At 41.9% G+C, this 13836-nt stretch overlaps 1 protein-coding gene across 31 annotated transcripts in view; it reads left to right on the top strand.

The window, feature by feature from the left end:
* The window catches only part of ADGRF1 (adhesion G protein-coupled receptor F1), an 89053-nt gene that overhangs the window by 61252 nt on the left and 13965 nt on the right, over positions 1-13836 (top strand). For all 31 annotated transcript variants that reach the window (XM_069563949.1, XM_069563946.1, XM_069563948.1 and 28 more), the window contains 5 exons: positions 2742-2891; positions 4238-4411; positions 8528-8628; positions 9486-9544; positions 12924-13075. In XM_069563949.1, the coding sequence (XP_069420050.1) occupies positions 2742-2891; positions 4238-4411; positions 8528-8628; positions 9486-9544; positions 12924-13075 (636 nt within the window). The remainder of the gene's footprint in view (positions 1-2741; positions 2892-4237; positions 4412-8527; positions 8629-9485; positions 9545-12923; positions 13076-13836) is intronic.

Here is a 13836-nt window from a genome sequence, read left to right as displayed (position 1 = left end):
GGGTTTAAGTCCTAGGAGTGCTTCTGATGGGTTGTATGATCTTGGGCATGTCGTTATATACCTCAGATCTATAGAATGATAATAATATTAATTCCTTGTGAGGATGAAATAATATAATAGAGGCATAGTATCCTACCCTGTACCCAGACAGTAGCTGCCCATATTCTTCCCTTCCTTCCTCATCTTGATCCCAACAATATAATTAAAGGCACAGACTTCAATCTAGAAATGAGTTGTGGTCTGAAATTTGATTTGTAAGTGTGATGTCTCAAGCATTGAGTATATTTCCCCATGGAAATAATACACACCGATGGTTGTTAGATTCCTGGGTCAGACCACTAAAGCTTTGTTACGGTTCAGTGAATCTTCCTCCCCAGTCCATCTGGGCCTCCCTCGTAGCTCAGTTGGTAAAGAATCTGCCTGCAGTGCAGGAGACCCGGGTTTGATTCCTCGGTTGGGCAGATCCCTTGGAGAAGGAAATGGCAACCCACTCCCGTATTCTTGCCTGGAGAATCCCATGGACAGAAGAGCCTGGCAGGCTACAGTTCATGGGGTCGCAAGAGTCAGACACAATTTAGCGACTGAACGATGACAGTAAATTTGCCATCCAACAATATACTCACAGGGCCATAAAGTGAAGTCGCTGAGTTGTGTCCGAATCTTTGCAGCCCCATGGACTGGAGCCTATCATGCTCCTCCGTCCGTGGGATTCTCCAGGCAGAACACTGGAGTGGGTTGCCATTTCCTTCTCGCACAGGGCCATAGACCTTCCCACATTGTAGCAAGGCCACAATTCTTTGGGAAAATGAAATCAGAATTTCAATTTGGAATGCCACAAAATGGAAAATGCACAAGGACTCACTGAACTGCTACAAATGCCAGGCACTATTTTAGGTGTGTTAGATGACTTAAATTCCCCCATGGAGCCTACCAGCTAGGTTCAATCGCCATCTTTATTTTACAGAGTGTGAAACTGACAGAGCCCAGGGAGGGGCGGGGGCGGGTGGAGGCTTGATTCAAGCCCAGTCAGGCTGGTTCCAGAACAAGAAACATTAACCCCTGACAGTGTGACCAGGGTCAGCCTTTCCCCAGTGCCCCACCCCTTACCTGTCTGAGCCATGGGAGTGGATATCTCCTTAGCCCTCATCATCGGGGGTGATTCCCAAGGCTGGGATAGAGTTTCCGGCCTGAAGGAGGCAGGGGAAAGGTGAGTAGGTGGCAACCATGGCAGAGAGGAGCCTCCTGTTAATGTCCCAGGACAGGCTGCAACTTCTGGATTTCCTTCCAAGAAGCCTAGGGATTGTCCTGTGTGTGTGTTCAGTCACTTCAGTCATGTCCCACTCTTTGCCATCCTGTGGACCATAGCCCACCAGGCTCCTCTGTCCATGGGATTCTCCAGGAAAGAATACTGGAGTGGGTTGTCATGCCCTCCTCACCTAGGGATGGATTCAGCTGCTTTTCTTCCCTATAAATCTTCCAACTCCCTAGGACCCCTAAGAAATGAGAGTTTCATAGGTGCCCTCCCCGTCTCATCTGTGCCCGTAGAAAGCACGGTGGTGTCCTGAGAAATCTACGGGATTCTTGGAGGTTTCTTCGTCAATGGCAATGAAAGGAGACTCGGGGGAAAAAGATATTCACCTTTTGCCTCTTTGTCTCTGAAGTCCTTGACATTCTCAGTCTGGGGTCCACAGAGGACCTTGGGAGGATATTAAGACCCCCATGGAATTTGATACCAAATTTCATGTGAATGTGTCTAAGTAAATTCTGGGTGGGGTTCCTCTTCTCTCCCAGCCCAAAGCACCTAATGGCCTCTCCTTAAGGAAACAAGAAGTGCTGCTCAGAAATGATAAGGTGGAGGTGAGAGTGTCTTAAGGTTCAAGTAAGGTTTGCTTTGGTTTTTACTTTTGCATTTCATCTCAGTATCAAACTCAGCTAACTAGTGGAACATTTGTGCATGAGAGGGGAAGGCTCTTTGGAGAGGAAAGAGGGGACTGGGGGTTTTATTTATTTATTTATTTTTAAAAGATTTTTCTGGCAGGATCATTTTTAAAGTCTTTATTGAATTTGCAATATTACTTTTTTATTTAATTTCAAATTTATTTTTATTAATTGAAGGATAACTACTTTATAGAATTGTGTTGGTTTCTGTGAAACATCAACATGAATCAGCCATAGGTATACATATTATTGCTTCTTCTGTTTTTTTTTTTTTGGTTTTCTGGCCTGAAGTCATGTGGGTTCTCAGCTCCCTGACCAGGGATTGAAACCACACCTCCTGCACTGGAAAGCAAAGTCTTAATCACTGGACCACCAGAGAGGTCCGAACAGGGGGTTTAGTATCAGAGATGCTTTCAGAAGACCAGAACTGAGGGAGCAAGAGGGGAGAGTGATTAAGACTTCCTCACCTCTTTTCCCTTCAGTCTTGACCCTGAAGCTTGACTCTGGATGTGACTTGAGAAGCAGGGAGAATCAGGACGTCAGAGCAGAGCTGGATTGGAGAGCACGGAGCACCTAGTCTGGCAGAAGTCAGAGAAGATATGTGTCTTGGGCCTGTGTGGGCGGTCTGCATGCTTTACTCTGGAGGTAAAGCATCAGTCCATGACTGGATGAGCGGAAGTGAATACCAAGCAGTGTCCATGAGCCCCATGCTGAACCTGACCTCTCTTCTGCCCTCACTTGCTCAGCAGTGTCTCCCTCCCAGCCCGAGAAAGGATGCCTCTGACTGTCTCTCTTCTTTCTAGGCTCAATCCAGGAATACGAGCTGCTGCTTCAGGTGCACTATGGAAATTCCAAGAAGAAAAGAGAGCTGAAGGAATTTCTGAAGTCGTGGGCGCCTCCCTTATTTTTCTTACCTGAGCCAGTGAATATAATCAGAGCAAAGGCCACCACGTGTGAGTCCATCTCTGTTGACTGGGAGTAGAAATGGGGAATATGATGCCTGAGTCGGGTAGAGCTTAGGCTATCCTGTAGAATCCGTCACCCCCACAATAACTATGGCTGAAAAGAATGTTGTTGCTGTTGTTTAGTTGCTAAGTTGTGTCCAACTCTTTATGACCCCGTGGATGTAGCCTGCCAGGCTCCTCTGTCCATGGAATTCTCCAGGCAAGAATACTGGAGTGGGTTGCCATTTCCTTCTCCAGGGGATCTTCCCAGCCCAGGGAGGGAACTTGCATCTCCTGCTTGGCAGGAGGATTCTTTACCACTGAGCCACCTGGGAAGCCTCACTAACAACCACCACAGAGGGGGTTAGGAGAAATTAAGAAATTTATCTAAAACAAGAGTTCTCAGGGTGTGGTATCCAGACTGGCGGTAGCAGCAGCAGCAACAGGGAATGCAAAAAAAAAATGCAAATCCCAGACATTGCCTCATAAACTTTGGAATGAGACCCCTCCCAGAAGATTCTGATGCACGATCAAGTAAGAGAGCCACTTACTGGGCACAGTTGTGTGTAATTTCACAACAGTGTCTGGTAACTTTGCCCCAGGTTGGTTTTTTTTTTGGGGGGGGGGTCTGTTAAAAAAGAAAGATTGTTGCTGGGAATTTAGGTCAAATAGAAACATACAGGATTGGTTAATAGAATTTTTCCTTATGACTTTCAACAGAAAGGTCTCTCTGTCTTTGCCACAAGGCTAACAGGGACTTTGGGGGACTGATGCTAGGCTGATGAGAGCCTCCAATAACACAGTGGACAAATACCTTCTAGAATCCTTCAAATAACTCTCAGGTTGACAAACCTTCTTCTGCTTCTTTCTGCATTCAAAGGGTATCAATGGAACATACATCCTTCTTTTGGATGCTAGTGGCTCAAATGGTAAAGAATCTGTCTGAAATGTGGGAGACCTGGGTTTGATCCCTGGGTTGAGAAGATCCCCTGGGGAAGGGAACAGCTACTCACTCTAGTACTCTTGCCTGGAGAATTCCATGGACAGAGGAACCTGCGGGCTACAGTCTATGGGGTCGAGAAGAGTCAGATACGACTGAGAGGCTAACACTTTCACTTTCCAAGATATTTGATTGTTGTTTGCTGGATTTCTGATCCAACCTTAGTATCTATTGAGCAGGATGTTTCCTTAACTTTAAATATGCTTGTCTCCATTTTGGTTTCATTCTTCTAGCTTTTGGAGAGAGATACCTCTAGCTTTTGATTCAGATTCTGTGTCAAAGCCAAGGATGAGAACTCAGCTAGAGCCAGTTTATGAAAAAGGCCTGGTAAGACCAAGCTCTGTTTTTCCTGCAGACTGTGGCTACCAGAACGGGGTCCTGCGCTGTGCCTGTGAAGACAGCTACTCCTGGTTTCCTCCCCAGTGCCTCGATCCCCAGAATTGCTCCCTTCTCAAGGCAGGATCATTCCAGAGCTGTGACTGTCATTCCAGCAACCTCACCCAGAGCGTATATTTCTGTGAGAGAACAAGTAAGCACCTACGGATACCCAGAGGGGAGCCAGGGTGCCTCCCACCTCCACACATGACAGAGAGAAAAAGGACTCTTAGCTCTGCGCCCTGATGTTTCTTTTGCCTTCCAGAGGAGAACTAGTGTTTACAGGGAGATGGAAAGGCAGAGATGACATACCATGTTAGGCTTGGCTGGACACACTGAGAAATTTGGAAGTGCAGAAAATTCAGATATGCAAGTTGGTGTTTGGGTGCCAGTTTGTCCTGGAGGTACTTCTAGTTCACCTCAACAATTCTATGATTCTTCTGAAATTTAGGGAGATTCCTTGGAATTCCAAACCAGGCAACAGCCTGAGTAAATAATGTTTTCTTTCCACTTCTTGGGCCAACATCAATTTCCAGAAAATAAAAATTCAGAGGGGTGAAACAGGGAGGGTTATCTAGTAATTATAGTGAAAGAAATGCTCTAAATTGCCAACAAATACATGTACTGAATGACTTGCCAAAACTAAACGGAAGTTGAAAGTCTGGCTTAGGAGACCAGTGGATGCTGAGGGAGCTATTGCCAGCTTAGGTTGATGTTCAGTGTATGGTAAGGTGAGCCGGATAATGCGGGCCCTCAACAGACCAAATGACTTAGGAAATGTCCCCAGTGACTAGTCCAGTTATCCTGAAGCTCCAGAGTTTGGTAAAGTGGAGCAAAGAGTAAAGGAGGACCTGAATAGCCCATCTTCTCTCGGTATCCCTCGGTCCCTTTCTCAGGACCACAGCAATTGAGGTTAAGGTGATGCTTATTTATTTACTTTTTTATTTTGTATTGAAATACAGTTGATTTACAATGTTGTGTTTAATTTCTGCTATACAGCAAAGAGATTCAGATACACACACACACACACACACACACACACTTACTTATGCATCTGTGCATGCCAAGTTGCTTCAGTTGTGTTTGACTCTTTGCAGCCCAATGGACTGTAGCCTGCCAGGCTCCTCTGTCCATGGGATTCTCCAGGCAAGAATACTGCAGTGAGTTGCTATGCCTTCCTCTAGGGGATCTTCCCAAACCAAAGAGTGAACCCATGTTTCCTATGTCTCCTGCACTAGCAGGAGTGTTCTTCACCACTAGCACCACCTGTGAAGTCCATATACATATGTATATGTATGTATATATACATGTATTCTTTCAATATTCTTTTCCATTATGATTTATCAAAGGATATTGGATATAGTTCCCTGTGCTATACAGTAGGACTTATTGATTATCTATCCTATATATAATATTTTGCATCTGCTAATCCCAAATGGCCAATCCTTTTCTCCCCAAATAACATGTAATTATTAAGCACCCTCTTTATACCCAGATCTGGAGCAAATTCTGGCATTTCTCTTGCTGTTGATGAATTAGCAAGCTGCTTGGGGAGGCCAGATTGTTAACACAGGTAAAAAGACAATGTCATCTTTTTGATAGATTTTGATGGAATCCTACTCTTTGAAAAGGAGTAGGATGGTCCATTTCTGATCCATCTTTGGAGGAATACAAGTATGAATCAGAAAGGGATTACATTCACAAGGGTCTTTCCCAAATAGAGTAGGAACATATATACATGAGGTGTGTTCACAGATAGATGTGTAGGTGAAAAGGCTAGAAAGGAGGTATGGATCAAGTACTGTAGGAATTTAAAGGAGAGAAAGACTCTTTTCATATGGGACCTAGGGAAGGCCTTGCAAAAGAGGTGCATTTAACCAAGTCCTGAATGAAAGACACAGGATTTGTCCATCCAGAGGTAGGGAATAGCCTGTCCCAGAGCAGAAAGGCACCAGTGATAGGTAAGCAAAGGTTAAGTTGGAATTAGCAAATAATGATTTTTTTAAAGTGTTTTTTTTTTAAAATAGGGACAGTGTTTAAGCTCTGTGCCTAAATTGAGATATGTTTCATTGCTAGTGACTGTTGTTTGTAACCACATATGAATGCTTACTTGCTTACCTGCTTATAAGGTCATCCCCTTCATCAGCTTTACCATTGCAAAGGGGCTTATGTAACTCAATAAAGTCATGAGCCATATCACTCCAGTAAAGGATGAAGGGAAAAATATACCCATCTGAAGCAGAGTTTCAAGGAAGGGCAAGGAGAGATGAGAAAGCCTTCTTAAGTGAACAATGCAAAGAAACAGAGGGAAACAACAGAATGGGAGAGACTTGGGATCTCTTCAAGAAAATCAGAGATACCAAGGGAACATTTCATGCAAAGACGGATACAATAAAGGACAGAAACACTATGGACCTAACAGAAGCAGAGATGGCAAGAATACAGAGAAGAACTATACCAAAAAGGTCTTAATGACCCAGATAACCACAATGGTGTGGTCACTCACCTAGAGCCAGACACCCTGGAGTGTGAAGTCAAGCGGGATGTAAGTACCATCACTATGAACAAAGCTAGTGGAGATGACAGAATTCCAGCTGAGCTATTTCAAATCTTAAAAGATGATGTTGTTAAAGTGCTACACTCTATATGCCAGCAAATTTGGAAAATTTAGCAGTGATTGGAGGACTGGAAAAGGTCAGTTTTCATCCCAATCCCAAAGAAAGGCAATGCCAAAGAATGCTCAAACTACTCTACTATACAATTGTGCTCAGTTCACTTGCTAGCAAAGTAATGCTCAAAATCCTTCAATCTAAGTTTCAGCAGTATGTGAATGGAGAACTTCCAGCTGTACAAGCTGGATTTTAAAAAGGCAAAGGAACCAGAGATCTCATTGCCAACATCTGTTAGATCATAGAAAAAGCAAGGGAATTTCAGAAAAGCATCTACTTCATTGACTACACTAAACCCTTTGACTGTGTGGATCACAGTACACGGTGGAAAACTCTTAAAGGGATGGGAATGCTCGATCACCTTACCTGTCTCCTGAGAAACCTGTATGCAGGTCAAGAATCAACAGTTAGAACAGGACATGGAACAGTGAGCTGGTTCAAAATTGGGAAAGGAGTATGTCAAGGCTGTATATTGTCACCATGCTTATTTAACTTTTATTCAGAGTTTATCACATGAAATGCAAGGCTGGATGAATCACCAGTTGGAATCAAGATTGCCAGGAGAAATATCAATAACCTCAGATATGTAGATGATGCCCCTCCTATGGCAGAAAGTGAAGAGGAACTAAAGAGTCTTTTGATAAAGGTGAAAGAGGAGAGTGGAAAAGCTAGCTTGAAACTCAGCATTCAAAAAACTAAGATCATGGCATCTGATCCCATCACTTTATGGCAAACAGAAAGGGAAAAAGTGGAAACAATGAGAGACTTTATTTTCTTGGGCTCCAAAATCACTGTGGATGGTGAATACAGCCATGATATTAAAAGATGCTTGCTCCTTGGAAGGAAAGCTATGACAAACCTAGACAGTGTGTTAAAAACTAGAGACATCCCTTTGCTGACAAAGGTCCATAGAGTCAGAGCTAGGATTTTTTCTAGTTGTCATGTACAGATGTGTGAATTGGACCATGAAGAAGGCTGAGAGCCAAAGAATTGAAGCTTTCAAATTGTGTTGCTGGAGGAAACTCTTGAGAGTCCTTTGGACTGCAAGGAGTTCAAACTAATCAATCCTAAGGAATCAGCCTTGAACTTTCATTGGAAGGACTGATGCTGAAGCTGAAGCTGTAATACTCTGGCCACCTGATGCAAAGAGCTATCTCACTGGAAAAGTCCCTGATGCTGAGAAAGATTGAAGGCAAAAGGAGAAGGAGCGGCAAAGGATGAGATGGATAGATAGCATCACTGACTCACTGAACATGAATCTGAGCAAGTTCCAGGAGATAGCGAAGGCTAAGGAAGTCTGAAGTGCTGCAGTCCTTGGAATATCAAAGAGTCAGCCATGACTTAGCCACTGAACAACAACAAAAGGTAGTCTTGATTACTGCAATTTCCCATTATGTTCCAAAACCACAAAAGAGAATTATTTTTCTTCCTGTATTACTTACTTTAGGGGAACATTCATCATAAAAAGAAATTGACCAAAAAAATAAGAATAAAAGAATTGAAGTACCACTGTCAAATAGATGGGCTGAATTAGACTTTTGTAATTTTATGCTATATCAAGTGAGTAATTTTTATCTCTGTAAATTTCTTATTTTCCATAGAGGTTTGGGGTACTTTCAAAATTAATGAAAAATTTACAGAAGACCTTTTGGATTCATCTTCTGCTATGTACGCCAAATATACCACTGGAATTGAAAGGCAGGTAAGCATTTTCCTCTTATTACATACGAATTTGTTGGTTAAACATAAGTTCAGATGTTTCTAATTCAACAAGTTTATTTAACACATATTTTTTATTCATTTTTCAATTAGTTCTTACACAGCAGTTAATCACTCTGACCACAAGGAATATATTTTAAACATGTTCTTCCAAGGAGTATTAAGCAGCTGACCTCTTCTCATTCCCTTAGTGCTTGGTTTTGCTCATTCATTAAGGTAATATTAAACCGAGCCCTATTGATTATTTTCTGATTTTTATTTCTCAAAAGAAAGTTTTCATGATCTGAGTGCAATTGTTAACATTTGGGATTTTTTTCCCCTTAAAGAAGCCTCTCTTGTTAGAGGCTAAACAGAGTTACTCTCCAAAATTCTGGACTTCATACTGAAGTCACATAAAACCACTTCTGTCTAGGCTGCTGGTTCAGGTGTGGTCCTAACTGAAGACATGCACAAATACCTCACAAGTAGATTCAGTTTAGGCATCTGTCAAAATAAATGGCTTATTTAAGGGAAGGAAAAAATAGGTTTGGGGTGAATTTATTATACTATCTGGCACCAAATTCATCCTCTAATCTAAGCAATTGCTTCTATGTTCTTTATTAGCCATCTCAAGATTAAACTGTATGTATGTACACAGGCGTGTGGGTGTCCATTCTCTGCTGTCATTTTAATAGTATTTCTATAACACACAATTACCTCCTGCCACGTGTCTTTCCTTTGCTCAGTGCTTCAGTTGGTTTATTTCTTGTCTGCATCCATTTTTTTTTTTTTTTTTTGCTCAAATGTCTTTCTTGTGTGGGGACAAAGATCAACACATTGCCCTTTGCTCTCTTTGTAAAGCTAAAGGAAGCATACAAAGGAATCCAAGGTTTTGAAGCCGTTCGAGTCACCCAGTTTCGGTAAGTACCACAGTGGTCTTAGAAGGGCCTCCCCGGAGCCAAGTAGGATGTCTCATGCTGTTTCCAAGTGACCACAACAGAAAATAGGTCAGAACTGGTCTTTGACGTAGGATTCTTACTAAGGCTGGATAAAAGTCTGTGATGCTTGCAAAAGCCTGAAGAAGAAGGCCTATATTCTCACTTAAATCTTTTTGCAAGCATAAATATTAAATGTCATTCTCAAAACTATGGATCAGAAACTAGAATCAGAAACCCAGACGGCAGGGCAGAGCTTGGAAAGAAGCAGGAAGGCATGAATAGGAAGGGGCGAGGGGTGGGGATGAGGATTGTGGGTTGTGAAGGAATGGGTTTGCTCCTCAGCAGAGAGGGTGTAATGTTGTATAGCTGGGAGCCAGAAGGGGCTCCTTGGGTAAAATATTACATTTTTTGTGTAGATATCATGTATGTACCATACTTCAAAGCCCAGTAGTCCTTGTCTACAGCAAATAGAGAGGTATTTAGTAAATTATCCTTTTGTTTATACTTTAATTCAAAAGCTACTTGGTTAGTTACCCATGTGTGTATTGATTACCAGCTATTTATAGTCTGTTAGAGGAAGTGACTTAGAGGTCAGAGAATTTAGCTTCTTATTTTTTTTTCACAGTTAAAGTAGAGTTATAGGAAATTTTCAACAACATTTGTTACAAATGTACTGTTTTGAACATTATCCTTTAAGTCTTCTCATATACTTACAAAAAGGATCACAGGTATAATAGTCTTTAAAATTTAGTGCTAGGAAAAACTCTGCTTCTTTTTTCTTATATGAAGGTCTATATAGTTCATGTAACTTCTGCTTCTGACTATGTCATTATTGAATTCATAGACAAAATTGAAAATCAGTCAACAGTTTTGTATTCAATATTCACATTTTTCTTTGCCTTGGTCCTGGTTTTCTATTTATATTTCTAATTTATGTTCCACCAAATTATCTATCTATCTTACAAATTGTCCTCAATAATTCATAGACAAAGTCACAGTAAAAGTGGACGTGTCTATAAAATGCAACTATTTTGGTCTTGCTCTTTACATATATGATCTAAAGTAAATCTTAATCTCTCACTGTCTCTATTTATCTGTCAAACAGACCTATGAATAGCTATGGCATCTGACTGAAGCTCAATTACATAAAATGAAATAATAGGCAGAAAAATACTTTTTAAACACTATAGAAGATCCATATCAATGAAATGACATTGTGACCATCACAACCTAAAATAAACCTATTTGGGTTTATTTATTGTGAGTTCAGGGCAGCTCAATGTTAGTTCAATGAAATGATTAAGAATTTGACCTTTGGAATAATCTTTGTTTAAATCTAAAAAAAAAGAAAAGAAAAAAAAATTGAGCTTCAGAGAGCCAGAGGTTCTTATCCATCAATTAATAACTTTTAAGAAATATTAATTTATTTGGCTACACCAGGTCTAGTTGTGGCCCACAGGATCTTTTTAGCTGTGGCATGCAAACTCTTTGTTGCAGTATGTGGGATCTAGTTCCCCAACCAGGGATCAAACATCAGGCCCCCTACATTGGGAGGCTGGAGTCTTAGCCATTGGACCATCAGGGAAGTCCCCCATCAATTAATAATTAATGACCTGACCCAACTTCTCTTTAGGACTTTGTTCCCTTATCTACAAAATGAGAATAACCCTAAAGCCTAACCCTCATTGAATCACAGGATTAAATTAATATATATTATCTCACTGGCTTTCATAACTTCAAATACCCTCTGTATGCAGGTGGGTTCTAAACGTGTTATACGACTTCAGCCTCTCCCCTAAATCCCAAATTCAAATATCCAATACCTATTAATATCTCCAGGAGAAGGCAATGGCATCCCACTCCAGTACTCTTGCCTGGAAAATCCCATGGACGGAGGAGCCTGGTGGGTCGTTAAGAGTCGGATACGACTGAGTGACTTCACTTTCACTTTTCACTTTCATGCATTGGAGAAGGAAATGGCAACCCACTCCTGAGTTCTTGCCTGGATAATCCCAGGGAAGAGGGAGCCTAATGGGCTTCCATCTATGGGGTCGCACAGAGTCGGACACGACTGAAGCGACTTAGCAGCAGCATTAATATCTCCAGTTGATTTTCTAGTAGATATGTCAAATGTAACATGTCCAAAATGGGGGTCCTCCATCTCCTCCCATCATAACCTTTCACATTCTTCTCCCGCCATCTTCCCCATCTCAGTTCCAGAGATGCTGTTCTCCTAATTGTACAGACCCAGATCTTAGAGCTCTCCGTGCTTATTCTAGGGACTTTTCCTGGCTGTGTCATGTCTTAGTTACAGCGCATGGGACACGGATCTTTCACTGCAGCACACGGATTCTCAAGCTATGGCGCGTGGGCTCAGTTGCTCCACAGCATGTGGGATCTTAGTTCTCTGATCAGGGATGGAAACTGCATCCCCTGCCTTGCGGGGGAGGAGGGGGGGTGCTCTTAACCACTGGACCACCAAGGAAGTTCCAATATGCTTTTACAAAGACCTATATGACGAAACTTTATTTTGAAATTTATATAGGATATAGTTGATTTACAATGTTGTCTTCGTTTCAAGTATATAACCAAGTGAATTCATTATACATATACATTTATCCACCCTTTTTTAGATTATTTTCCCATATAGGCGATTACGGTGTATGGAGTAGACTTCCCTGTGCTATACAGTAGGTGCTTATTAGTTACCTATTTTATATATCAGTTCAGTTCAGTCACCCAGTCCTGTCTAACTTTTTGCAACCCCATGGGCTATAGCAGGCCAGGCCTCCCTGTCCATCACCAACTCCCCAAGCTTGCTCAAACTCATGTCCATCAAGTCGAACCATCTCATCCTCTGTTGTCCCCTTCTCCTCCAGCCTTCAATCTTTTCCTAAAATCTGGGAAAGATGTTATATATAGTGGTGTGTATATGTCAGTTCCAGGCTTCCAATTTATCCCTGCCCCCATGTTAAACCCTGGTAACCATGTTTGTTTTCTATATCTGTAACTCTATCCCTGAACTTGTCTATCACAACGCTTAACAAAATTTAGAATTTATATATTTATATATAATTACCACCGGGTGGCTTAGACAGTAAAGCGTCTGTCTACAACGCGGGAGACCCGGGTTTGATCCCTGGGTTGGAAAGATCCTCTGGAGAAGGAAATGGCAATCCACTCCAGGACTATGGTTATTTGTTTCTATTTTCCTTGCCTTCTCTATCAGCATGTAAGCTCCACGTAGGCAAAAATCAAGTCTGTTTGATCTATCCCTACAGACCTAATGTCACCCCCACAGAGTAAGCTCTGAGTGACTGAACAAATAAATCTGATTTTTCTTTCCACATCATCACTGTAGAAATGGAAGCATCGTTGTTGGGTATGAAGTTGTTGGTTCCAGCAGCACATCTGAGCTCCTGTCGGGCGTTGAGCAGATGGCTAAGAAAGCTAAGACATATCTGTGCAAGCTGTATGCACTTGAAGAAGATTCTTTCAGAGTGTTCGGAGAAGGTAATTCTGGATTCTATACAATTAGGTTACCTGTATACGGGCTCAGACGCTCAGTCATGTGGGACTCTGTGACCCTATGGACTGTAGCCCTCCAGGTCCCTCTGTCCATGGGATCTTCCAGGCAAGAATAATGGAATGGGCTGCCATTTCCTCCTCCAGGAGATCTTCCCAGACCAAGGATTGAACCTGCATCTCCTTTGTCTCCTGCATCACCAGGTGGATTCTTTATCAGTGAGCCACCTGGGAAGCTCCAGGGAAGTAGGTTGGGGGAGCCTAATTAGTAGATTGTGTATTGGAGATGTTCCCAAAACAGAATTGTTCTAAGACTGACTTTATCAAGCAGCTGTTCCCTCCCCCCTCAACTCCAGCCAGGATGAAACTCAATTTCAGCTGACTATTTCATACTATTTCAGACTCTTGCTCATGGGTGATCTGACCTCTTATTCTTAATGCAAATGTCATGCAAGACTGATTCACTGCAGGCTCTGTTGGAAATGACTCAGCAATAGTTTACTGGTGACCATATTGAAAGAGCCCTGGGGCTGATGACATTCCTAAATTATAATCCAAGGGACCCAGGAAAGAATGCATTTTTTTTTTTCAGGTCTTTCACAAACACACACAGGAAATACACAGGCACACACACTCCACTTCATTTCTTCAAATGCTTGAAAAATTCTTTACATTCAATTTCAATCTCTCTTACCAAGATTTTTGCCACTTTCAACATCTATTCCACAAATATTTACTAAGTGTACAAA

This window comes from Ovis canadensis, chromosome 20 (assembly GCF_042477335.2).
Source record: "Ovis canadensis isolate MfBH-ARS-UI-01 breed Bighorn chromosome 20, ARS-UI_OviCan_v2, whole genome shotgun sequence".
Taxonomy (NCBI): Eukaryota; Metazoa; Chordata; class Mammalia; order Artiodactyla; family Bovidae; genus Ovis; species Ovis canadensis.
The sequence above is the reverse complement of the archived record's forward strand: the minus strand, read 5'-3'. Positions and strand labels throughout refer to the sequence as shown.